Source organism: Lontra canadensis, unplaced genomic scaffold (genome assembly GCF_010015895.1).
Source record: "Lontra canadensis isolate GAN:19392208 unplaced genomic scaffold, GSC_riverotter_1.0 scaffold8, whole genome shotgun sequence".
In the NCBI taxonomy this organism is placed as follows: Eukaryota; Metazoa; Chordata; class Mammalia; order Carnivora; family Mustelidae; genus Lontra; species Lontra canadensis.
This window is the reverse complement of record NW_022631002.1, coordinates 11,891,761-11,919,622: the sequence shown is the minus strand read 5'-3', so window position 1 is coordinate 11,919,622 and position 27,862 is coordinate 11,891,761. Positions and strand designations below refer to the sequence as shown.

The 27,862-nt window shown below is 43.1% G+C and overlaps 1 protein-coding gene across 3 annotated transcripts in view; it reads right to left on the bottom strand.

Annotated features, from left to right (window-relative positions):
* The window catches only part of WDR59 (WD repeat domain 59), a 92,699-nt gene that overhangs the window by 13,189 nt on the left and 51,648 nt on the right, over window positions 1-27,862 (bottom strand). Inside the window, exons 15-24 of one of the 3 annotated variants that reach the window (XM_032853957.1) lie at window positions 25,288-25,383; window positions 24,999-25,155; window positions 24,458-24,527; window positions 16,154-16,307; window positions 12,638-12,694; window positions 7,014-7,147; window positions 5,072-5,153; window positions 1,922-2,034; window positions 239-389; window positions 85-157 (exon numbers count right to left, since the gene is read on the bottom strand). In XM_032853957.1, the coding sequence (XP_032709848.1) occupies window positions 85-157; window positions 239-389; window positions 1,922-2,034; window positions 5,072-5,153; window positions 7,014-7,147; window positions 12,638-12,694; window positions 16,154-16,307; window positions 24,458-24,527; window positions 24,999-25,155; window positions 25,288-25,383 (1,087 nt within the window). Of the gene's footprint in view, window positions 1-84; window positions 158-238; window positions 390-1,921; window positions 2,035-5,071; window positions 5,154-7,013; window positions 7,148-12,637; window positions 12,695-16,153; window positions 16,308-24,457; window positions 24,528-24,998; window positions 25,156-25,287; window positions 25,384-27,862 lie in introns of those variants that run through there. The other 2 variants (XM_032853959.1, XR_004382249.1) reach the window with 2 other exon arrangements.

Genomic DNA, 27,862 nt, shown 5'->3' with positions numbered 1-27,862 from the left:
CCAACCGAAGCTGACACAGTAACAATTCACACACAGTGTTCAGAGCGCCAGAAATCAGCGTGGCCAAGGCAGCACCAAACCAACCTATGTTCCAGCCAACGGTGTTGAGCCCTGGGTCTGACATGCTTGAGCAGGAGCCCGAAGACGTGAAGCTGGGCTGCAGGATAAACAGAAGCGGCGTCAGAACAGGCTTCCCTTTAGGAGCGGTCAGACACAATGCACAAGGACGCAGGCTTACGTATCGGCTGTGGGACACCACAAGGTTAGACGACCGGCTGGGAAAGGGTCCGAAGGGGTTTGGTATTCCCTGAGGCCGAGACTGGGCTTCAAACACGCTGCAGAGCATGGCCAATGTCTGGACGTCCCGGAGTCGGCAGTAGTGAGCCAACCTGGAGGAAAAAATAAGAGGAGAAAAAGTCAAGAGAAGAGATAGAGGAAGGATAACTGTCACCATTGTGGTGGGCTGCGGACCGAGGGTAGAAGGGAGGATTCTTAATTCTGCCTCACAAAATCGTCAGGATCCAGGGCTTTCTACAGATCCAGCAGCTTGTACTTTGAGTCTGGCTAAATTTGTTTTGGAAAAGAATGCATCCAAGTATTACAAATGGGCTGGATAACCCATGTGAAAGCTTCTGTTTGGGATCCAGGAACGGCTCAGACTCGCGTGTAGCCTCTCCAAGAACTAAGTGGACTAAGCTAACATCTGAATGGGGCCATGCATGTGCTCTTGGTCTCCCAGTTCCAAGAAGACTCCCTCTTCACTCATAACCTAATGCTACATAAAGGTGCTCAGAACACTGTACCATCACCATGGTGTGGAGAGTTGACAAAAGACACGAAGGTGGAATTATGAATATGAGCTATTAAAAAAGAATAACAAGGGATATTTTTACCTTTTACCCGCATCCTCTTTGCCCCTTTTAGGACCACTACGCTAGGATGTGAGACAGGGATCAGAGCAACATGGCCTCTGTGATAGAATGATACTGATACTTTCCTGCCAAGCAATGTATGGTGGGTTTTTAAATTTTTTTAAATTTTTTTAAAGATTTCATTTATCTGACAGAGAGAGAGGGGAGCACAAGCAGGCAGAGCAGCAGGCAGAGGGAGAAGCAGGCTCCCCTCCAAACAGAGAGCCCAATGCGGGACTCGATCCCAGGACCCTGGGATCACGACCCAAGCAGAAGGCAGATGCCCAACCAACTGAGCCACTCAGGCACCCCAATGCATGGTGTTTCTTAAAAGTGTTTTCACACCATCATATTTGAGCCTTATGGGATGGGCTAGAACAACCATTATCATCTCTGCATCACCATGAGGTGACTGAAGCCTCAGCACAGGGCCCAGGTCCAGCTTCAACAAGTAAGTCCAGCAATCCTCCACCTGAAGGCATCAGAGCTTCTCTGTCTCTCTGTCAGACTCTGAGCCTCACAGTTATGAAGGGTCAAGTGGTTGGACGTGGTGGCAAACCATTTTCACATTGTATTTACAGTCCGCCACATTTCAGAGCAATAAATCCAACCTTCATAAACTACCAAGGGTGAAAACATCATCATCCTTAGGAAACATGTAAGTCAACATGGAGCTAGAGAATCTGCTCTTGGGACCAAAACTCTATAGCACCCCAGAAATCTACCATTTCAAGAGTTCATTCTCCTATGTTTCAGACTAGTGTGACTTATGGGCTAAGGCATAAATCTCTAAAGGACACATGAATCTCAAATCCTTGTTGTAAATAAAAAATACTGTATACTTCCTTCTGCTGTAAGAATTCAGTTCTGCACAGAAATTACTAAAGCACTAATGAGAAAGAGCTCGTATTTTCCCATTTCTCAGATTTCCTCGATGAAAACACTGGAAAGGTTTACAGACCTAAAATTTACATCACTCGTTTTCCTCACTTTTAGCTCTCAAAACCTACAGAGACTCCAGCAGCTGTCGCCCAAATGGATGTCGAGCCCAGGGTGTTTCCAAATCTGGGTCAGACTTGGGACCAAGGCAAAGATCCGTAGCGACTGTAGCCAGTGACCAAACCTGGAACAGATCGAAGACAAACACTCGAAGTCAGACTGGTGAGGACAGGACCAGGAAGCATGGAAGAACCCCACTTCTCTTCCACACACAGCCTACAGCCTTGTTGCTCTGAGGGCAACAGAAACTGGGAACATCAGGCCCCCTTCCAGACACACTGAATCAAAATATGCATTTTAACAAGATTCTCTGGGGACTGTAATGCTCGAGAAACGCTAGTCTTAAAAACTTTTATTAAGCAAACCTCAAAGAAATGACACCACATATTAACCTCAATGGGCTGTCTCAAGTGACTTCTTTTGTTGCTTCATTAGTGAACAGGCAGGGAAAGGTGGGGATAAAAGCATTCCCTATCACATTTCAGATCTGTCCTTTACCCAAGTAATCGGAAACTTTGTTGCTTTCATCACAGAAGTTTCAGCATACTCTTAAAGCTAAAGAAAAATAGGCCAGGACAAAATAGACTTGACTTTCTTTTTGTTGACATCAAATCTGAGGAGTATCTTCAAACCTGAACTCTCACAGGGCTTGGGGTCATCAAGCAGAAACTAATATCCATTAGGTACCTATTAAATCTAAGACTTAGCACACACTATATTAAATACATCACGCCATCAACAGAGCCTCCTTCCCTCCATACTTTTAAAAATGGAGTACTACTGGGAAATCTTTCTTAGGGGCAATACATCATTGCATGCCCACTAACTGAAAAACACTAGACTAGACTCTGTGAGAAACTTGAAAGGAAGAAAATACAGAGTTTAATCAAGGAGTCAATAATCTAAGAAAAAAGAACAAACAAAAATACTGAAAAACGGGTAGAGAAACACATCAGATATACAGTAAAAACCTATTAAATTAGGTGGCACTAATATACTTAAACACGTAAGTATCGATTAAGACAAGAATCACAAGGTTTCCTTTCATCTCTCTAACCAGTGACCTGCCTGAATGATTGCTGGAAGAAGTTAATGTCTTTCTGGGATGGGAGAGGATGTTTACTACCCTGACAATTTAGGCATGTTACTTCCTTGGATTAAAAAAAGAGAGAGAGGGGGGCACCTGGGTGGCTCAGTGGGTTAAAGCCTCTGCCTTCGGCTCAGGTCATGATCCCAGGGTCCTGGGATTGAGCCCTACATTGGGCTCTCTGCTCAGCAGGGAGCCTCCTTCCCCCTCTCTCTCTGCCTGCCTCTCTGCCTACTTGTGATCTCTGTCAAATAAATAAAAATAAAATCTTAAAAAAAAGAGAGAGAGAGAGAGAGATTTCTTTCCTTTGAGAGAGAGACAGAACACGGGAGGCCAGAGGAGGAGAGAGAATCTCAAGCAGACGTCACCGCCCAACACGCACCGCTGAGTGTGGAGGAGCCTGGCACGGGGCTCGACCTCACAACCCTGAGATCATGACCTAAATCAGAACCAAGGGTCGGAAGCTTAACCAATCAAGCCACCAGGCACCCCCTTATGTCTTCACTTTTAATACACGTTTCTTAAATGGCTTTAACAGGAATAGTGGACACTTGGGTTTATTTCTACAACTTTTTGCATTACAGTAGACACATCATCAACATATGTATAAAAAAGAACCAGAAAATATTCTTCAAGCATTTGCACCGATGCCATTTCTGTCCCTTTACAAGCACCATGCCACTAATGACCACGATAATTACAGGAACAGAGTGGCGACTATCCCATACGTTGGATATTTGCCATCTAGCAGATATAGACATGGGATTTTCACATATATGACCTTATTTCTTCCTCACTGGTACTAGAATCAGGACTATTTCATACTCGAGGAAACTGAGGTTCAGAAAGATTAAGTGTTGCCCAGGATTACAAAACATTTTTTTTTTTTTAAAGTAGGCTTCACACCCAGCATGGAGCCCAACATGGGACTTAAAAATCATGACCCAGGGGTGCCTGGGTGGCTCAGTGGGTTAAAGCCTCTGCCTTCGGCTCAGGTCATGATCCCAGGGTCCTGGGATCGAGCCCCGCATCGGGCTCTCTGCTCAGCAGGGAGTCTACTTCCCTTCCTCTCTCTCTGCCTGCCTCTCTGCCTACTTGTGACCTCTGTCTGTCAAATAATAAATAAAATCTTAAAAAAAAAAGAGAGAGAGAGATTAGAAATTAAAAACAAAAAAAAACAAAAAAAACATGACCCAGCGATTAAGACCTGAGCTGAGATCAAAAGTTGGATGCTTAACCGACTGAGCCGGCCAGGAGCCCCTTAAAGATTTTATTTTTAAATAATCTTTACACCCAACATGGGGGTTAAACTTACAACCCCATGATCAAGAGTCACATGTTCTACTGACTGAGCCAGCCAGGCCCCTCCTTGAAGTAAAGCATTAAAAAAAAAAGATTGATTGATTGATTTGAGAAATAGAGCACCGGCAGGAGAGGCAGAGGAAGAGGAGGAAGAAAATCTGAAGCAGATTCCATGTCGAACTCGGACCCCAAAAGGGGGCTTGATCTCATGACCCTGAGATCACAACCTGAGCCAAAACCAAAAGTTAGATGCCCAACTGACTGCACCACCCAGGCACCCCTGAAACAAAGCATCTTTAAAAGCATGAAAACCCCAGCAAAACAGAATTGACAGTGCAAATGGCAAAGGCACAGATACCCACATTTATGTGTACAATAATCACCATGGTACCAGAGTAAAAGAGAAATGTAATAAAAAAAAATTATCAGTGTGTGCTTTAGGATCTTCTCAACTAAGCGCTAATAAGAAAAAGACCCAGAGTGGGGTGCTTGGCTGGCTCAGTCGGAAGAGCATGAAACTCTTAATCTCGGGGTCATGAGTTCAAGCCCCACACTGGGGGTAAAATTACTTAAATAAAAAATTTTTTTAAGAGAGAGAGAAAACCCAAAGAATTTAGAAAGTTACTCTAGCCCTGTAGTTGGGCAAAGAAAATGGTAGAGAAATCACAAAATAGGAAGCACTCCTTGAAAGGTCACTAAACCAAAATTATGAAGTGAAAACGATCAGCTCAAAAAGAAAACTCCAGATGGGCATGAGAAGGGATGCGCAAACCTGGACAAGGTCCTTCCTTCCAACAAGCAAGGCAGAAGTGGCATTCTTCTGGCATGTTTCTTGAATATCATTCACATTTAATCTGAAATGTAAAAAGAAAAAGTTTCTTTCTGGTCTCACCTCCTCAACCAGTGACGCATGATTTAATATTTTATTTATTTATTTATTTGACAGAGAGAGAGAGAGAGAGAGAGAGAGACAGTGAGAGAGCATGAGCGAGGAGAAGGTCAGAGGGAGAAGCAGACTCCCCGTGGAGCTGGGAGCCTGATGCGGGACTCGATCCCGGGACTCCAGGATCATGACCTGAGCTGAAGGCAGTTGCTTAACCAACTGAGCCACCCAGGCGCCCAGTGACGCATGATTTAACAAACTAAAAGTTGCCCCTTTCATTGTCACCCAAAACGTTTTATCTACGTTAGCCTTAAGCTTCACCCTTCAAGTCACGTAATGGAGAAAAAGATTACCCACAGTTCAGGCTGCCGGCTCGCACCTGGGGAAGATGAAGTTGTTCACCTCTCTAAAGTCAGGACAAAGCCAGCCCTGAATGACAATGTAGCAACCAGCTTTTCTGTGGATTTCCCCACACTTACGGGTTGAATAAAAAGGAATTTAAATATGTGCAACACTGGTTTCTAACACAAAGAGTGGTGTGCTGTGTATATATTACAAAATAAACACTTTTTGTTATGTGTTCAGTTCAAGAAGAAGGGTGACCACAGGGCAGCCTCTATACGCCTGGCACTGGCCTCCCAACTCCCTTCAACTGAAGTGGCTCTGCTTTTAACTGTTTTACATATCGGTATGGAAAGCAGAATTCTGAGGCTGTTCACAAGATTTCTGTGCCTCCCCCCACCACACATCTAATATAATCCACTCCCTTTAATTACGAGTGATACCAGTGAATATTGATGGGCTATCACACCCAAGATTAGATTATTAATCCATCCACTCTGAATGTGTCAAAAGAGAGATTATGGGAGAGAGATGGGCCAGACCTAATCAGATGAGACCTTAGAAAGAAAGTGAAGCATCAGAGAGAAACTCCTACTGGTCTCGAAGACGAAAATCACCGAGTTCTATGTCTTCAAGGAAGTAAATTCTGCTAACAACCTGAATGAGCTTGGAAGAGGACTGTAAGCTTTAGATAAGACCACTACACAGCCACCTCTACAGTTTCAGTCTGGTGAGACGTGAGCAAGGACCCGGCTAAAGCCATGCCTGGACCCTGACCCACGGAAACCCGAGATAGCAAATGTATGTTATTTTAAGTTGCTGTTTGTGGTGCCTTGTTATGCAGCAATAGAAAGCTCATATACTGGTCTCCTCCTAAAACTTCTGAAGAAAAGGTTCCAACCCTTAACTTTTTTTTTTTTTTTTTTTAATTTAAGAGAGAGAGAGACACTGGGGCGCCTGGGTGGCTCAGTGGGTTAAAGCCTCTGCCTTCAGCTCAGGTCATGATCCTAGGGTCCTGGGATCGAGCCCCGCATCGGGCTCTCTGCTCAGCAGGGAGCCTGCTTCCTCCTCTCTCTCTGCCTGCTTCTCTGCCTACTTGTGATCTCTGTCTGTCAAATAAATAAATAATAATAATAAAATCTTAAAAAAAAAACAAACAAACAACAGAACATAAAAAACAAACAAACAAGCAAAACATATTTTAAAAAAAGAGAGAGAGAGAGACACAGACAGTGTGCGCGGTGGGGTGCGGGAAGGCAGAGGGCCAGGGAGAGGGAGACAGAAAATCTCAGGGAGGCTCCATGTCCAGCACAGAGCCTGACACAGGGCTTGAACTCACAACCCTGAGATCACGACCTGAAAAGAAATCAAGAGCCGATCGCTTAACTGACTGAGCCACCCAGGCGCCCCGAAAGGTTTCCAAAACTTTAAAAAAAAAAAGAAAGGAAGCCACGTGGATTATGATGTGTGATAAGCACAGCAGACTTACATGTACAGTTCCCCCAGTGATTTGTGAACAGGAAGAAGGCACGCAGTGTCCTGGATGATAACTTTCCCGGCAGCCTTGATCGGTCGATTGCCTGAGTCTGACCCCTCACGCTTGCTTTTCCATCTCCTGGATTTCTGGGGGAGATGACAAGATATAACTAATGGGGACTCTGATGAATGGAAATCTACAGTCGCAGAGCACATCAGAGTTGGGTCATTGGTTATTTGCAGTGACTTTGCATTACATCATGCCCACAATTACATGAATCAGCATCTGTAGGAAATAAAAGGATGGCAGAGGGCATTGAGCTGTTGGTTCCAAAATCCTAACAGGAAAATATGCACCTACTGCAGGGCTACATACATTGTGCAGGTGCCCAAAAATAGATACCTCGGATCTAGAATTTAAAAAAAAAGAAAAGAAAAGAAAAGAAAAAGAATGAACAGCAGGTAAATAAGTTAGTAAAGACCACAAAAATGTGGGAGAAGAGCAACTTTTAAGGTTGGGATTAGCCTTAGGGTCAAAGTTCTTGCTTGAAACTAATCAAAGTTTTTTTTTTTCCTTCTCAGACAGCTTTAATAGGGTTTGTGGAAAATTTAATTCAGACACAGCAGTGTGGGCTCTGCAAACCTTAATCTGTGGCAGGCAGACCGAGAAACGTAGCAGCTCAAGGAGAATTACCCGGTTTTTCCTGGCAGACTTGAATTACTTCTAAGAAGTGATCGTTTTAGAATGTCAAAAATACTTGAGCAGAGGTACCTGGGTAATGGACATGGAAGACCATGAGCAACTGGCCTATTTCCCCAGGGCACCCCCTACAAAGGAGCCCTGTGTGTGGGAAATGAGAGATGTCCTAGAAAGGGAGAATTATCAGTGTAGCCCCATCTGGTATCCTCAAAATGACAAGTAGCCGAGGAAATAATATTTTACTTTATTTTATTGCTGGAAGTTAAAAGGGGGCCCACCAAAGTGACTCAACTCAGAGGGGAGGTGACATACTTATTAATAAAGCTGCTAGCAAAGGGGTCTGCGATCTGGAGTCAGAAAACCAAGGTGTGAGGGTCTTATTACCACCTGTGCTGGTTCAGTGTGCCCCCGGGCGAGCTCCTTATTTGCTATGAACTTAGTCTCATGTCATCCTCTTTGCTCGCTGAGAACTATGCCTCATGATGAGCTCCATTCCGATCTTGCAAGTTTAAAAAGGCCACAATGGAAGGGTGAGAGTGCAGACTGAAAATGTGCAATTAAAAAATCTGTAATGATTATAAATGTATGATAAGCCTTCAGGAATTTAGATTAGATCATTACTTAGGTTACTCACAAATAATTGATTTTCTGCAAGTGATTTTTATACAACCGCTCTTCCATTCATGAGTCACGGTCTGTATTTAGTCGTTTCTGACCAGCGATGTCCGGTCTAATCCCCAAAGATGCCCAATGCATGTAGCTTCCTATGGGCTCCGTAAGTGGTATGGAACCGACTAGACCCAGGACACCTGGACTTGGATCGTGGCAGGTAAAGGTTGGCTGAGGATGTAAACTGTTTATCATAATTTGTAAATACATGTGCTACATTATCCATTTGGAACTCTGACCCAGTTACCTTTGGTAGCAACTGAGTTTCTCTGTGATCTTGATTCGTACACATTGTTACTATCAATCCAAGAGAAGCCTCAGCTACTACGTCCAGCAGCCCTTTGATTCTCGATTTGTGCAGGCTAGTTTCTAAAGAATTATGTACCCACTCACAAAAATACTAGCTTTGGAGCCACAGATATCCTGACAAGGACGCAATACAGGGAGAACGGGCTGAGGAGTGAACCGCCTGTCAGAGTGGGCTGGAGCCAGGCGGCGTTAACCGACCCAAGACAGATGTCGCCCATGTGCGTGAGATCATTGGACGTGACTGGCTGGAGGTAGGGTACTTTCGTGGCCATCCACCGGGCAGCGACAGAACAGCACAGTGTGGTGAACTGGAACAGGGAGGGTGTTAGGTACACAAACTTTTTTTATCCAGGTTTCCAGGAGTTTAAAAATTCCAGGAAACAACACCCATAGGTCCCACATAATTGAATACCTCAAATGAGATTTAGGGTACTGGATTTAAAAAGAAAGAAAGAAACAAGAGGAAAAGATGGACACTAAAAAGATTCCACCTGGAATGGAGGATGATCCATCTCGTTGGTTTTCTGTGCTGGGTGGAAGGCGTCTAAAACACTGTTCCAGGCAGACACTCTGGCTCGTTGTTTATAAGAGAAAATAAGCAGCGTCCGAAGAACTGGCCACTTCACCACAGCTCTACATAACTCAACCGTGGAAATAAATGGAGGCCTCATGAGGGATGGGGTCTGCTACCTTTCAGGCCACACAGAAAACCACCACAATTTCCTGTCTTTTTAAGCAAACTTAATGAAAACAGAATATTAAGGCCCGTGTGCCAAAAGTGGTCCCTTCGCCTATAGACTAGCTCATTTAAAAATGTTTTTCCTAGCAGACGTGTTGTGTTATTTCTGAAAGTGATCACTTCAGAATGCCAAATGGACTTGAGCAGAAGGACCTGGGTAACATGGAACATGGAAGATCATGAGCAACTGTCCCATCTCCCCATAGCCTCACCTTCAAATGGCCACAGAGGGTCCTCTGTGCAGGAAATGAGGGATGTCCTGGACGCAAGTCAAAGCGCATAAATGTTTGACTTAGGATTTACAGATTTGTCTGTTATTATGAACAACATGAGCTCCTGCTCTGGGATGTTCCCTCGCTGCGAGTGTGGCCATCACCACAGCTCTCTGAAAGAGGGGCTGCTGCTTCCGTTTGACACATGACGATGTGAGTCTTACTTGAGGCCACACTCCTAAGAGCTGAGATTTGAATGCAGGCTGTCAGGCTGCTAAGCCCATCCTTATTAACCTGCTTTTGAGTGCATGATTTTGGATTAAAAGGAAAAAAAAGAAGCCCTAAGACTAAGCTACTTGTTACCATGTGAACTGTTTGGCCCATCTTTAAATGCATCCATCTCTGCATAGGAGGAGATCAACATCTGATGGGAGTGAGGCCTGTCTGACACCCCAGCCTCTCCAGTTACTGCTCATTTCACTTCTCTGCCAAGTACCCCGAGCATCCTGAGCTGAGCCAGAGCCGCAGGCTAAACACCAGCAGAGACAAGAGGCGGCCATGGCTACTGGCTTCACATGGCGGCTCCCCGGGCTCAGCCCCAGATGCTATATTTCAGGCCAGGCTTGAAAGCCTGACCCTCACTCTGTTTCACCCCCTCTCGGGGAGTGGGAGGGATAGGCACGTTCAGAGGGAAGAGAACAGAGTCCAAAGAAATGCCTTAGGACTCTTCCCTCTGCCCATCTGGGGGTCCTTGGTTGCAGAGATGGGGAGGAAAAAAACCCGTGTGCGTCAACAGGAACTTGATGAAAATGTAGACAGCGGTCTTGGACAACCTTCTGTAATTGCCCTTCACTGAACTATAGAAATCATAGTCCAGATTTCCTGGGACTTGCCTGGCAACTTCTTGAGATGGCAGGCTTCTAGCTGGTTCCCCTGATCCATTCTGATGTGCAGGCGATGTGTGGTGGGAACTCACTCAGCTGCCTCTGAGCCTGTAACAGGACATCTGCCAGCACTGGATGGGTGTGAGTACAGCTGCCGCCAGGCCTCAAACTATAAGAGCAATTATGGGACCACACTGTGCATTCATCTAATGCGCAAGGAGCGAGTGCAGAACGTTATCAAAAATCTGTAAGGGGCCATAAAAGAGTCTCATTTTTTCTATTTAGTGGATGGTGGTTTTTAAATAGGAAGTGCCGCCCCTGCAGACTAGGGGAGTCACCATGTACGCCAGGCTAGTGACCGTGTATCCTGGGGACGCAGATATAGCCAGTCTGCCTACATACGTAAAGACATGCTCAGTCTCCGAGCAGATGTCAGAGCCTTAGGTCCTTGCTGCTCCCGAAGGAGCACAGGTAACTTCCTTGCAGCAAAAAGGGTTCATATTCCATCCACATTTCCCCAAGACTTCTTCTTCCCTTACATCTTGCTGGTGATTGGAGGAATCCCTCATCTGTGCCACTGTCAGGTGACAACATGCAGAGAACAGCGACACACCAGGCTGAGGTGTGGCCAAGCGCTCCAGGTGAGGGGAGGGCACTCTGGCCTGACAGCCCCCGAAACCTCTCGCATTGCTCTAGTCCCACTCTGACGGGCCTCGAGGGGTCGCTTTTCTGTGCAGTAGGCTCGGTCCCTCTGGGAGGCAAAGGGCCCGTGTTTCTCTTAGGTCTTCTCAATGCCCCATCCCAGAAAACGCCCCTGCCCCACAGATTTCATAAGCAGGGATTGAGGAAGAGAGACAAAACGAGACAGACAATTATCACATGATGAGCACCAGAATACTCCTCTGAACATACCAAGAAGGCGTTCATGGACTCATAGGAAGGAGGACAGGGAGGAAAGGACTGGGAGAGGTGGGGGCGGGGGGAGGCATTGGTGCGAATAGCACTGAATGACAACCAATATAGCCAGCTTGCGACTGTACCACCAGTGTTACTGCTACAATCGGAGGCAACATCAATGCCAATAAATGGGTTAAATGTAAAACAGCCCAAGAATAAGCCACCAACTGCTTCGCAGCAACCCCACCAACAATGCATAATGAGCAGAGTGGGCAGTGAGTCAACATGAGTTCCTATTTCAATAGCAGCGGGAGCAGAGACTTCTGGAAATCACTGGAAATCCAGCAGTCAGGTTGGCTGGGACAGGCTTTTGGAGGGATGGCAGCCACGATGGCCGCTCCACCTGCAAGCTATCAGCAGCAGTGGTACGTGCTAAGTCAGGGCTCCTGATTTCAACTGGTTTCGATATGAAAAGGCTATAAGGACTCTTCCCCCACCAAATTTTTTACACCAAATGAAATTTACACAAAAGGCGCAAGGCTGCCTTTCACAGCCCGAGGCCACCTTGGCACTAGTGAAACATGAAGGGGATGGGAGAGGAAGACAGAAGAGGGGGGATGGCCAACAGGAATGAGGAAGAGAGAAAGAAAAGGAAGAGAGGATGTCCACAGCAGAGGTTTCATTGCAATGCAAAATACTGTTGGTAAGGAAAAAAAAAATTGTTCCAGAAAGTTCCCGAAGGATTAAAAACTAGCTTATGCATCATGCCAATGAAGCAGGTGAGCACTTCCCTCTTTAAACTAGACCAAGACGATAAAAACAGAGAGACAAAATGGTGGAAGCCTCTTCTATCTTCCTCTGCTTCACCCCATGCCAAAGGTAGGCTTTTGAAAGCTCCAGGAAATGATACAAATACTCCAAATGAAATCAGGTGAGCAAAAGGCTTACAGTTGGGATTCTTTCCAAGAAACCCAGTGTCTGGCTTCATTTTCAAAGAAGCCGGTTCACGATCCTTAACGGTCTCAGTATTCGCCCATTGGAAACTGGATGAAACAAGGAGGAAGTCCTTGGGGCCTGACTCCCAAGAAGGAAAAATTTATTGTGCTGGTCCTGAAAACCAGCCAGCCTGTCCCTCAGGTTCCTCAAAGCCAGGCAGGTGGCATTTTATTCTTGGGCCTTTGGGCAGACAGGATTAGTCAAGGAGAGCATTTGCACAGCGCACAGTACCGGGAAGTCGTTAATTGCTTGTATGGACCAACGTCGCCGGGCAGAGCGAGGAGACATCTGTGCGTGAAAACGTTACACCCAGAAGGAGGGAAGAAAAACACCAAGAAAATTAAAAGGGAAAAATATAGAATAAAATGAAAGCTTCCCACACATCTGATGGATTAAAAGGTACCACAATACACTGCAAAACTGGGTTTGCATGACTACCGATCTGAACTTAAACACAGCAGTATCTGAACGCCTTCACCTCCCTTCCAGCCCATCGCACTCCAAACCCAGCTTCAGTATCCTCGTTCTTCAGCTCAAAACGCATTTCAAGATATAAGGAGGCTGAGCTCAAGCTTGGGATTCTCTAGGGAGGATCCCAGGGCAAGTAGAGAGATGGGTGGAGGGTCTCCCCTTTCCATCAAGAGCATACGTATGTGCCAGAAGATTCTCATTCCTAAAAAGGTAGAAACTGTTTCTGGTGTGTGGTTTGGGGGGCACTGGGGAAACTGGGAGCCTTGACCTCAGGCCCACAGGTCTATTTTCGGAGTGATGGGTAAGCAAGCACACGCGGGAAATGGAGGGAAAGAGGGAGCAAGGTTGAAGAGCTGCTCTCCCGAGGGCGCTCGCTGATAGCATGAGTGCAGAACTGGGGCGGAAAAGCACTGTCGATGGAAATCAGAAATTATTCTATTAACTTCAAGACCGCCTCAGTTATTTACATTAGAGCTATTTTAGCAACATAAACTGAAGCATGGGTGGAGGTTGCAAAATTTTAGAAATATTTATAGGCCAAGGCCTAATGTTTATCACAAGTTCTGGGTCCTCTGATTTGCCCTAGGACTAAACAATATTTCATCAACTATTAATAGTTGGTCCAGTTACCAGATGAATGTTAGCATCTCTCTGGGCTTTCTAACTTCCTGTGAAATTTGATAGTTGGCTTTGGTTGTTGATTTTTTTTTTTTTTTAGGTCTCTCACATTTTTTAATATTTAGGAATGAACCTTGGAATTCCATCCGGAGAACATTTGGGTGAATATAATAATATGACCTAAGTAGGGCAGGTTAAAAACACATAAAAACAAGAGAAACAAACAGTAAAATCCCCCGTGGGTCCATAAAGCTTCTTATAATCTCCAAAACACTCTATAATTCCTTCATGCTTTACTTTACATGCTATACTTTAATGCAGTTATATTCTTTTTCCTTTACTCTTACTCATTTAATGATCTCAGGGGTAGAGATCTGAAAGAGAATAAAAATATGTAGGGGAAAAACGGGGGCTGAAAATAAAGACTTAAGCACAAAGAAATGTAGTAATCTAGAATCATTTTGAGAACAAAAGTAATAAAAGTGGTATTATTTGACATGTCAAACTAGATACCTGAGGATAAAAAAATACTCCTCGAGGGATAAAACTGTATCGACCTCTAAAAGGAAGGAAGATGGTCTCTATAAGATATCATGGTCATGTTTCATTTCCCTCACTCCCCCAGCCCCTGCCTTCTGCCCCATGTAATGGGATGGACATGAACAAGGTTCAAGGAGAGATGAATTTACTTCAGATTCATCACAAAATGACTCACTCATTTAACTGCATATGAGGTTGAACCACATGAAACTTTTTGAGGTTAAAAACAGTCAATTATCAGTAATTTCATAAGATTTCACCTAATTACTATATGTTACCCACTGAGATGTGCTTCCCTCCCCCAGAGCTTCTAGGGTTCTTACGATGTTCTATTTCTTGGTCTGTGTAACTGTTAATTCACTGAATTATATGCTTATGATCTGTGAACTTTTCTATATGTATATCACACAGAAATACAAATGTTTCATATAAAATTACCATAAGTGACTACCCATATTTTATATGGTCTGTCTCTGAAATACAACGTCAAGATCACTTACTATACTAGGTCATCCTAAGGGACTATAATAACCTGTGGAGAAACTGTATACTGGGAGTCATCCCAAAGTGAAGTATCACAGTCCTTCCCCTCCTCCCCAGCAGATCCTGTCTGGTAAAAAGTAACTACCTATGTGCCTTTGGTCCCTCTTTATGATTATGGTGTTTATGGCAGACCGTGAAAAACATGAATATAAGGCTGTACAAATGCTTTGGCATTAGGAGAGGTCCCATCGTGGAATGGGAGTTATTTTGACTAGGCGCGTGGCCTTTCTGCACTGTCAGAGTCAAAATGCTAGTCCACCTCTTTTCCCAATCCAAACCCAAGCATGAGTAACACATGACATGACTCAGAGGAGGATTCAGACCTATCTCTTGGCTAAAAGATCTCCTCAGCCTGGCCCTGATGCTGAAGAAAATACCCCCATTTACCCAACCACGAGTTTGTTTGACTGTTATGTCAATAAAATGCCTGCTAGCTTGCTTAAAGGGAAGAAAACCCAATAATTTTTAATGTAAAGGACTTGGGAAGATATAGGTGCTCCAATAAAGTCAGTGACAGGCAGCACAATTCTGCCAGAGAGGTGAAGGGGACTACAGAACAGCAATAATCACTGTCTCCATTCAACAGAGTGGTCTTGTCCAAGGTGGGTCCGCCTCAAGCATCAGCTTCTGCTGTCCACTTCAATTGCATACAAACTCTAAGACTCGACAAGTCAGAGGTGACCACCTACCAGTGTGAACCAAGGCCAGACACTACAGTGCAATCAAAGTGCAGGCACCTCTAACACTAGCTGGAAATTGGGTTTTTATTTAAATTAACTCAAGTTTTTAAAAAACACATTCCATCTATAGTCAATCCACCATTTCCCAATTAGTTGGGGAGAGCAACAAAGAATTCCTAAGGACTGAGCTGGTTAATAACTCAATGGTAGCTCTGTTTAAAACATCATTGTCAGTAAAAAGCCAGTTTAAACCAGCCTCTCAATCTGACAACACAGAGAGAGTTCTTAGCATTCCTACGCTCTGCCAACATTCTCTACATTATCGTCACCAAAGGCTTCTGACAGCTAAATAGCTACATTAGGGATGACGAGTTCTTGAAGAACCCAGGAACACAAGGATGGGCTCAGGGGATTTTCATATAAACTTATCCATTCAGATGGGCACTCTGGTGTAGACAGTAAAAGCATAAGACCCCTCACAGATCAACTTTAAAACTTCTCACCACTCTGACGTTCTAAGTATCTTGAGATCTCAAGCCTTCAGAAGCGTCCCTTAATTTGCGGACAAACGTAAGAACACTAAGGAAGATCTGCAGGTTAATAATTCTACCTGAAACAATGGGAATCACCTTAACAAATGGGGTAACAGGATAGGGTTAAATGGGGAGTGAAGAATATGGATTATAACAGAACCAACCCACCCCTCCACACACGCAATTCACAATAGTTAAAATCAACTGTAAGGAACAAAGCAAAGGTCCTTCTTGAACAAACTAATTTTGAAAGTTAAAGACTAAGGGGGATTACTAACTTAGCTGCTGTGCATAGCAGGCAGGGAGACAAAAAACAAGAATCCAGTCGGAATTAGAATCAAAGATCATGGTCTGCTGCTTACCCGCTCCTTGTAGTAGAAGGAGCTGATAGAGACCTGCTCCTTCTCACTGCGAGTGGGGCTCCCACTGTATAAACGAAGGTTCCCAGGGGCTTCTGTGCGGATCTTCATGGGGGCAATCAAGCCAGTATGATAAGCAGACAAGGCTGACAGAGACCTGTGGTTGAAAATGCAGAATTATCCATACGGGCTACAGTCTTCCCATCTTTCCAAGTAGTGTTGCCCTTAAGCATGTGATGAAACCAAGAGAAAAGATGGGTAAAGTGGGAAAAAAAAAAAGAAAGAAAAAAAAAAAAAAGACCAAAATGAACTTACAAAACAAAAAAAACGCTTTGTCTGCTAAAGCAGAGAATACTTCCAATTGTATACATAGACAATTCAAGAAAATCAGCAAATTAGTAGAGCAAATAAGTGAATTTAAATAGGAGGCCAATCTATAAAAATCTACTTATTTCTATACATTAGAAACAAACATTTGGAAATAAACATTTAAAAATTTTCATTTACAATAGCATCAAATACCTAGAAACAAATTTAATTTAAAAATGTGCATTGAAAATATAAAATATTGCTGAGAAATTAAAGAAAACCCAAACCACTAGAGGCATATATGATGTTAGTGGATTGGAAGTTTCCATTATTATTGTCAAGGTGTCCGTTTTCTCCAAATTGATCTACAGAGTCAACACATTTCCAATTAAAATATGAATAGACTTTTTTTCTGTAGAAACCAATAAGCCATTTCATATTTTTATAAGACTACAAAAGACTTAGAGTAAGCAAACAATCCTGAAGAATAATAAAGTTGGAGGACACACCCTTACAGACCTGAAGACTTACTATATAAAAGCTACATTAAGAGTATAATATTAGGGGCGCCTGGGCGGCTCAGTCATTAAGCATCTGCCTTCAGCTCAGGTAATGATCCCAGGGTCCTGGGATCGAGTCCTTCATCGGGCTCCTTGCTCGGCAGGAAGCCTGCTTTCCCTCTCCCACTCCCCCTGCTTGTGTTCCTGTTCTTGCTGTGTCTCTCTCTGTCAAATAAATAAATAAAATCTTTAAAAAAGAAATTTTTTTTAAAAAAGTATAGTGTTAGATAGCATCCAACAGTACATTAAAAGGATTATTCACCACGACCAAGTGAAATTTATTCATGGGATGTAAGGTTGGTTCGACACCCCCAAATCAACCAATGTTAATCAATACATTAATAAAAGAAAGGACAAGAACCATATGATCCTCTCAGTAGATGCAGAAAAAGCATTTGACAAGGTACAGCATCCTTTCTCGATTAAAACTCTTCACAGAGTAGGAAAAGAGGGTACATACCTCAATATCATAAAAGCCATCTATGAAAAAACCACAGCAAGTATCATTCTCAATGGTAAAAAACTAAGAGCTTTCCCCTAAGGTCAGAACATGGCAGGGATGTCCACTCTCACCACTGCTATTCAACATAGTACTAGAAGTCCTAGCCTCAGCAATCAGACAACAAAAAGAAATAAAAGGCATCTGAATTGGCAAAGAAGAAGTCAAACTCTTACTCTTTGCAGATGATACGATATTTTATGTGGAAAACCCAAGACTCCACCCCAAAACTGCTAGAACTCACACAGGAATTCAGCAAAGTGGCAGGATATGAAATCGCACAGAAACCAGTTGCATTTCTATACACCAACAATGAGACAGAAGAAAAAAAAATTAAGGAGTCGATCCCATTTACAATTGCACCAAATACTTTAAGATACCTAGGGATAAACCTAACTGAAGGGGCAAAGGACCTGTACTCAGAAAACTATAAAGTACTCATGAAAGAAATTGAGGAAGATACAAAAAAATGGAAAAATGTTCCATACTCGTGGATTAGAAGCATAAATATTGTTAAAATGTCCATCCTACCTAGAGCAATCTACACATTCAAAGCTATCCCTATCAAAATACTATCAACATTTTTCACAGAGCAGGAACAAACCATCCTAAAATTTGTATGAAATTTTAGCCAGAGCAATGTTGAAAAAGAAAACCAAAGCAGTGGCATCACAATGCCAGACCCCAAGATCTATTTCAAAGCTGTACTCGAGAGAGTATGGTATGGCACAAAAACAGACACATAGGTAAATGGAACAGAATAGAGAGACCAGAAATGGACCCTCAACTCTATGGTCAACTCATCTTCAACAAAGCAGAAAAGAATGTCCAATGAAAAAAGCCTCTTCAACAAATGGTGTTGGGAAAATTGGACAGCCTCATGCAGAAGAATGAAACTGGACCATTTCCTTATACCGCACACACAATAGACTAAAAATGGATGAAAGGCCTCAATGTGAGACAGGAATCCATCAAAATCCTTGAGGAGAACACAGGCAGCAACCTCTTCGACCTCAGCTGCAGCTACATCTTCCTAGACACACCGCCAAAGGCAAGGGAAGCAAGGGCAAAAATGAACTATTGAGAGGGCGCCTGGGTGGCTCAGTGGGTTAAAGCCTCTGCCTTCGGCTCGGGTCATGATCCCAGGGTCCTGGGATCGAGCCCCACATCGGGCTCTCTGCTCAGCAGGGAGCCTGCTTCCTCCTCTCTCTCTGTCTGCCTCTCTGTCTGCTTGTGATCTCTGTCAAATAAATAAATAAAATCTTTTTTAAAAAAATGAACTACTGAGGCTTCATCAAGATAAAAAGCTTTTGCACAGGAAAGAAAACTGTCAACAAAACCAATAGACAACGGACAGAATGGGAGAAGATACTTGCAAATGACATATCAGATAAAGGGCTAGTATCCAAAATCTATAAAGAATTTGTCAAACTCAACACCCAAAACACCTTGATTTAATCCAATCAAGAAATGGGCAGGAGACATGAACAGACATTTCTGCAAAGAAGACATACAAATGGCCGACAGACACATGAAAAAGGGCTCAATGTCACTTAGCATCAGGCAAATACAAATCAAAACCACAATGGGATACCACCTCACACCAGTCAGAATGACTAAAATTAACAAGTTAGGAAACGACAGATGTTGGCAAGGATGCAGAGAAAGGGGAACCCTCCTACACTGTTGGTGGGAACACAAGCTGGTGCAGCCACTCTGGAAAACAGTATGGAGGTTCCTTGAAAAGTTGAAAATAGAGCTACCCTATGACCCAGCAATTGCACTACTGGGTATTTACCTGAAAGATACAAATGTAGGGATATGAAAGGGGCACCTGCACCCCAATGTTTATAGCAGCAATGTCCACAACAGTCAAACTATGGAAAGAGCCCAGATGTCCATCGACAGATGAATGGATAATGAAGATTGTATATATACAATGGAATATTATGCAGCCATGACTAAATGAAATCTTGCCATTTGCAACAACGTGGATGGAACTAGAGAGTATTATGCTAAGCGAAGTAACTCAATCAGGGAAAGACAATTATCATATGATCTCACTGATGGAATCTGAGAAACAAGGCAGAGGATCATAGGGGAAGAGAGGAAAAAATGAAACAAGAGGATACGAGAGAGGGACACAAACCTATCATAAGAGACTCTTAAACTCAGGATGCGTGGGTGGCTTAGTTGGCTGGGCATCTGCTTCCAGCTCAGGTCACAACCCGGAGTCCTGGGATCAAGTCCTGCATCAGGCTCCCTGCTTGGTGGGAAGCCTTCTTCTCCCTCTGCCTGCTCTACCTGCCTTCCTCCTGCTTGTGCTCTCTCTCTCTCTGTGACAAATAAATAAAAATCTTTATAAAAAAAAAAAAGAGAGAGAGAGACTCCTAATCTCGAAACAAACTGAGGGTTACTGGAGTGGAGGGTGATAGGAGGGATCGGGTAGCAGGCAGACGGACACTGGGGAGGGTATGTGCCATGGTGAGCGCTGTGAATTGTGTAAGACAGATGAATCACAGACCTGTACTCCGGAAACAAGTAATACATTATATGTTAATAAAAAAAGGTGGGGGGGACAGTGTTGGCATACAGAGAAACCTATAGATCAAAGGGGAAAAATAACAGACTCCAGAAACAGACCCACAAACAGGGACAACTGATTTTCAACAATGGTATCAAATGCAATTTTATTTAAAGTGGGAGGTTGGGGGAACCAGGTGGTGGGTGTTAGAGAGAGCAGGGACTGCATGGAGCACTGGGTGTGGTACAAAAACAATGAATACTGTTATGCTGAAAATAAATTAAAAAAAATGATTTAAAAAAAAGAAGAAGAAGAAGAAGAAAAGATTTTATGTACTTATTTGAGAGAGAGAGAGTACAAGTGAGGGAAGGGGCAAAAGGGGAGGGAAAAGCAGATTCCCCACCAAGCAGGGAGCTCAACACAGGGCTTAATGCCAGGACCCCAGGATTGTAACCTGAGCCAAAGGCAGAGGCTTAACCAACTGAGCCACCAGGCATCCTAATGCAATTTTTTTTAATCAATGCAAATTCAATGAGAAAATTCCATTTTTTTCCTTAAATGGTGCTGGAATAATTATATATCTCAATTGAAAAAAGTGAACTTTGGCCCCTACTCACATCATAGACAAAAATTAATTTGAGATAGACTATAGGCTTTAAATAAGGAATCTAAAACTATAAATTTTTAAAAGAAATTGGAAGAATATTTTTGTGACCTTGGGTAGGCTAAGTTTTTTTTTCTAGAACACAAAGGCACTAATCATAGAATTTTTTAAGTGATAGACTGGACTTCATCAAAACTAAAAACTTCTTGGGGCACCTGGGTGGCTCAGGCTCAGGAGCCTCTGCCTTCGACTCAGGTCATGATCTCAGGGTCCTGGGATCGAGTCCCGCATCGGGCTCTCTGCTCAGCAGGGAGCCTGTTTCCTCCTCTCTCTGCCTGCCTCTCTGCCTACTTGTGATCTCTGTCTGTCAAATAAATAAATAAAATAAAATAAAATAAAATAAAATAAAAACTTCTTGTTTATTAAAAATCATTAGGGAAGGAGAAAGATAAGCCACAGACTCAGAGAAAATCAACACATACTTCTAGGAAAGGATTTACAACCAGAATAAAATATTACCACAATAGAGCACCTGGGTGGCTCAGTGGGTTAAGCCTCTGCCTTCAGCTCAGGTCCTAGGATCGAGCCCTGCATTGGGCTCTCTGCTCAGCAGGTAGCCTGCTTCCCTGTCTCTCTCTGCCTGCCTCTCTGCCTACTTGTGAATTCTCTGTCAAATAAATAAATAATTCTTAAAAAAAAATTATCACAAATATGTAATAAGAAAAATAGTCATAAAGAAATGGGCAAAATACTTGAACAGGCATATCACAAAACAAACCCAAATGTTCAATGAGCACACAAAAGCTGCACAACATCACTAGCCATTACCTTGATGAGATACCACGCACCCACCACAATGGCTAAAGTTGAAAAGACTGAAAACACCAAATTTTTGAGAGAATGTAGAGCAACCATGTGGTAATTTTTATTTTATCAGGGCCCAAACTGGAAATAACCCAGATATCCCTCAAGAAGAGAATGATAAATAAACTGCATTATTTCATACAATGGAACCACTGACATATATAGCTATATGGATCCATTTCAAAAACATTAAGTTGGAGGCGCCTGGGTGGTTCAGTTGGTTAAGCAGCTGCCTTCAGCTCAGGTCACGATCTCAGAGTCCTGGGACTGAGCCCCCACATCAGGGCTCCCGCCTCAGCAGGGAGCCTTCTCCTCCCTCTCCCTCTCTAACTGCCCCCACCCCCGACTCACTCTCTCTCTCTCAAATAAATACATAAAATCTTTAAGAAATTTTTAAAGAACAGGGATGCCTGGGTGGCTCCGTCAGTTGGGTGGCTGCCTTCGGCTCAGGTCATGATCCTGGCATCCTGGGATTGAGTCCTGCATCGGGCTCCTTGCTCCACAGGGAACCTGCTTCTCCCTCTGCCTCTGCCTGCCACTCTGCCTGCCTGTGCTCTATCTCTCTGACAAATAAATAAATTTAAAATCTTTAAAAAAAAATTTTTTTAAAAACAAAAACATTAAGTTGAACAAAATAGGTAAGACACAAAATAGCACATGCTGCATGACGGTCTGCTTAGATGAAGTTCAAGCACAGGCAAAACTAGAACTACAATGATGGAAGTCACAAGACGGGTTTCATCTGCGTGAAAGGACAGGGAACCTTTGCTCTGTATCCTGGTCTGGGTGCTGGTCATCAAGGCATGCAATTCACATTCGTGTACTGTGAATGAGACCTCAGTAAAATGCTGTCCTGATCCGAAGTCCGGATACTCATCTTCTGGTTTCCCTTTGAGAGTAGATGATTGATTTTTAGTACAATGTTTCAAATAAGAAACCCCAAGCAATGTACGGGGTCTCTGACATGTAACTCCCCAGTCCTGACAGCCAAGGTATCATCTGCCTGGGTTACTGCAGGGACTGGCAGACTCTCAGGAAAGCAGGAGGTGAATCTCCTTTCTTTCCTGTAAATATGCTGATTCTATTCCAACCAGCACACCCAGGTGTTTGCACCGGGAGGGCTTCCGTGTTATCCTGGTTGCTACACTGCAGAACCAGAAGTCTACATATGCAACCGGTAATATTTAAGCTTAAAAAACCAGTGGTATGGGCGGGGGGCGCTGCACATGTGTGGGGACAAGGGTATGTACCCAAACTTCCCACTCAATTTTGCTGCACATTTAAAACTGTTCTAAAACATAAAGTTGATTAATGAAGAAAAAACACCCTTTACAATATGCCTCAGCAATTCCTCTCCTAGATATGTACCTGGGAAAAATGAAAATCTAGGCCCTCACAAAAATTTGCATACAAATGCTCCTAGCAGCATCATTCGTAATAGCAAGGAAGTGGAAATAACCCAAATGGCTATCGACTGATGAATAAAGAAAGAAAAGGTGGCATATATGTATGATAGAATATTATATGGCAATAAAAAGAAAGGAGGTTCTGATACGTGCTACATGTATGAGCGCTGAAAACAAAACACCAAGTGAAAGAAGCCTGTCACAAAGGGCCATATAACTATATGATTCTGTTTATATAAAATGCCCAGAATAGGCAAATTTACATGCAGCCATCACTATAGTCAATTCTACAACATTTTTAATGACCCCTAAATGAAACTGTATCCCCAACCTGGCAACACTCCCAGGTCCCCCATTCCTCCAGGGTTAGGCAAACACTATCTACCTTCTGTCTCTGTCTGTGAATATACAACAATTATTTTAAATGGGTCAACTATATCCTGTGTGAATTATATCTCAATAAAACAGTATAAACATAAAAAACAAGTACACAAACACACACACACACATACCAACAACCAGTAGTAATAATAGGAAACACAGAGCAACATGCCAGCCATTGTTCTAAATGCTTCTCAGGGATTTACACATTTAATCTTCCCAGCAACTGAAGGAGGCAGGTGCCAGGATCATCCCCAAGTTATTGTTGAGGAAACTCAAGCCCAGTTTAGTAATTTGCTTAAGGTCACACAGCAGCAGGGCCAACATGAGGCCCCAGGGGCTTGGCTCCAAAGTCCACATTCCCATTTGCTACTTAGATTGCCTCTTAAAAATAGACCAAAACAAATAAACCAAAAACCCCCACACAGAAAAATAACGGAGACCAGACAGAAAGCATGTTGAAATGCTAACAGTGACTCGCCAAGGAAAAGGACAGCTTTCAAATTTTAATTTAAAACTTCCATATTGTGAGTTTTTCCAACCACTTAATGTCATTTTTTAAAAAATTTAACGTGTTTCAGTAATGTTAAGAGTGCCATACTGGCGCCGTGGACCAGCAGATGATTTTTCATTACTTTTTAATCTTTATTCAATGTTCAAGTGATACTTTAGCAATAGGGGAAAAGCACATTAAAAAAGAATTTGCTTTGTGTTGACAACAGCTTTTTTTTTTTTTTTTAAGATTTTATTTATTCATTTGACAGACAGAGATCACAAGTAGACAGAGAGGCAGGCAGAGAGAGAGGGGAAGGGAAGCAGGCTCTCTGCTGAGCAGAGAGCCCTATGCGATGCGGGACTCAATCCCAGCACCCTGGGGTGATGACCTGAGCTGAAGGCACTGGCTTTAACCCACTGAGCCACCCAGGTGCCCTGACAATAGCTTTTATCAAACTACTTCTGATGGTTTGGTAGTAACTGGACCTCCCAAATCTCAGCTCAGTGGCAATTTCATGAACCTCATCTTTCTCGAATAAATCTTATAGTGGGTATTTACTGAAGAACTAAAAGCACCTGTCCAAAGACAAACTCTGCACATTCTCAGACGTCTGCCCACTTATGGCCCCATGAACACAGTGGACATCTGCATCTCTCAGGCTCACCTCGGCGTAGGTTCTGTTGGAGACACTGCTCGATGCATCGTCATTGGCCTTGTGAAATACACCAGATACCCTGACAAAGGAGACACCACATGTGCACATCAAGGTCAATGAGCTGCACATGGGAAATCCTAAGGCTGCCCTGGTTAGCCCTGACTGTAGCCATACATAACAAGGACAAGGGTCAGAATCTCTAGGATCCAGGAGGGATGGGATGTGTGTAGCATGGAAAAAATCTTCCCAGATACTTTATATTTCTTTTCTAGGGGACCTGTCCTGTGTTGAGAATCAGGGATCTGAATAAGACTCAAATTCATGCTCATGAGAATGCAAAAAATTAAAACTGTAATTCTGTTGAACATTCTTATGGTATGTCTGCAGAAGTTAATTCGGCATCAGACCATTTAAAACTACAGCAGAGTTCCCAGGAAACAAAACCAAATGACAATTTCCTGACTTCTCTGAGATTTCTTTATAGACTACAGGACATTCTGGGCTTCTTACTCTCAAAATCTAGAATCAGAGAACCAAAAAAGAGACCCACCTGCTCCGCAAAACCTGGCCCCCGAGGTCCTAGGGAAGGGAATATTGGCATCCTGATATGACCCGTAGGCAGTGGTCACCCGGGCAAATGTTGGTAAGGGTGGAGTGACGGAGTTTGGGAGTGCAAAGGGGTTGCTGGAAGTGCTGTCTTCTTGGTTCTGAAATTTAAAAATTAACAGACTAAAACCTACAAGCTGTCTTAAAGCTGACTTACAAAATACGGATACATTAGTTTGGGGAGGAAGAAACAAAAGGGAACATCAAAGCAGAGGTTGGTAGGAGAATCCCACCACAAAAGACTCCAGGCAGGAGACGAGCTGGCGCAGGCAGGGCTCCAAACAACTCTGGTTTCGTTTCACTTTTTGCAGAGAAGTGTCTTTCAGGATCTAGAAAAGGCACGAAACACAGTCAAGAATAGCAACATTCCTTCTCCTGATTCACTTTTATTCTTCAGAGCAGTGGGAAGTCGTGAAGATGCAGGGAGACGGGAGCGTGGCTGTGTCTGAGGCTTCCAATGAGGCATCCTCCTTCCCACCTGCTCCAGAGGCTCACAGAGCAGATTCGAGAAGCTCTCTCTTTGGCCAGCGCAGGCATGGCTTGAGAGAACACGTTCTTTTTGTTTTTGTTTTTTTTTGTTTGTTTTTTTTTTGAGAGAACACATTCTTTCCTGTGAATTATACTCCTTTCCTCTTCTTCCAGCTGAACCCCCACCCCCTCATGAAAATCTCAGGCTCCTAGAAGTAATACCCAATACAAGCCAGGGTGAACAGATTTCACTTCAGTGGAAATCACAACGTATCTTTTTTTTTTTTTTTTTTGCTTCTTTAAAAACACAAATCCTAACATTTTAAAGCACATGCTGTAGACATAAACCAACATACATACTGAAGACAGGCGTGTTAACTGGGCTTGTGGGGTGCACTACAGAAGTCATTACCCATGGGGGCTACACAGCATGTGAAGAGAGGTTAAGTCTGAACTGAGATGTGCTGGGGCGTCTGGGTGGCTCAGTCAGTTAAGCGTCTGGCGTCAGCCCAAGTCATGATCTCAGGGTCCTGGAACTAAGCTCAGCTTCAGGCTCCCTCTGCTGCTCTCCCTGCTTGTTTTCTCTCCCTCAAAAAAATAAAATCTTAAAAAAAAAAAAAAAAAAAAAAAAAGGAAAGGGCCAGTGTCAGCTGCTAGGCATGCTGAATTGAGATGTGCTATAAGTGTAAAATTCATACCAAGTGTTGAAGATTTAGTACAAAAAAAAATTATGCAAACTCTTGCAATAATTTTTATATGGATTACATGTTGAGATGAGAATACTTTGCATATATTGGATTAACTAAAAATATTACTGAAATTAATTTACCTGCTTTCAATTTTTTCTTTTTTTAGTGTGGATACTAGAAAATTTTAAATTACGTGTAGCCTGCATTCTGTTTTTATTGAATGGCACTGAATTAGACCTTTAAAGATACCTCTTAATCCTATCATTTTTATAACAATAACAACATCTATGGTTTTTATATGTGCAAATAAGACAATGAGATATTCAAATTCCAAGTACAGACAAACAAAAAAACAGACTCATAACTCTAGGGAACAAACAGATGATTACCAGAGGGGAGGTGGGTGGGGACAATAGGTGAAACAGGTAATGGGGATTAAGGAGTCCCCTTGTGATGACCCCTGAGTAATGTACAGAATTGCTGAGTCACTATATTGTATACCTGACACTAATCTAACACTACATGTTAATTATACTTGGATAAAAAAAAAAATCTCCAAGCACAAAATGTACCTATATAACAAAATCAAAGTAGCATTTGAGAGATCCTTATACCCCTTGAAAAGTTTCTTGGTTACGTATCTCCCTCCAGGAAGATGGGTCAAGTGTCTATGATAGAAACTAGGCAAAGGATGAATAGCATTTGGGTCATCTTGGTTTGCCAAGACATTTCAGTTATTTCACTCATGATGCTGCTCAAACTGAAAAAGGTGTACCATGCCCAGCTCGTGGGGCATTTTTTTTTATTTAAAGATTTTATTTATTTATTTGATAGAGATCACAAGTAGGCAGAGGCAGGCAGAGAGAGGAGGAAGCAGGCTCCCTATGGAGCAGAGAGCCCGATGTGGGGCTCGATCCCAGGACCCTGGGATCATGACCTGAGCCAAAGGCAAAGGCTTTAATCCACTGAGCCACAAGGGGCACTTTTAATAGAGATTCTGCCTTATCAGCTCTGCACGAAAAGCAACTTTCTGAGTCCACAGGAGCAAGGACCAGATGCCAGGCTGTCCCACCTCCATTCAGGCACTGCCATCCCTTCAGACATCTCACCTGGACAGCTAGCCAGCCTCGCCTGAGCATGGCACCACCTCCTTCTGTGAAATGAATTTTTTTATTTTTTTATTTTTATTATTTTTAAAATTTTAATGTTCTGAGAATTCTTTTTTTTTTTTTTTTTAGATTTATTTATTTGTCAGAGAGAGAGAAAGCACAAGCAGGGGGAGTGGTAGGCAGAAGGAGAAGTGGTAGGAGAAGCAGGCTCCCCGCTGAGCAAGGAGCCCAATATGGGGCTCAGTTCCAGGACCCTGGGATTATGACCTAAACCGAAGGCAGATGCCTAACCGACTGAGCCACTTAGGCATCCTGGAATGGATTTAAAAGAAAAAAAAAAAAAAAAAAACAGAGAAAAAAGACCTGAGCTGAGATCAAGAGTTGGACACTTAACTGACTGAGCCACTCAGGCATCCCTTGTTTTCCGATTATAAAATATCTTTTAGCTTCAGAATACACCTAGTCTACTGTTCCCAGATAAATGAAAATGTACTGCAGGGTTCTTAACCTGGGATTCATGCAGAGCTTTAGTGAGATCTATG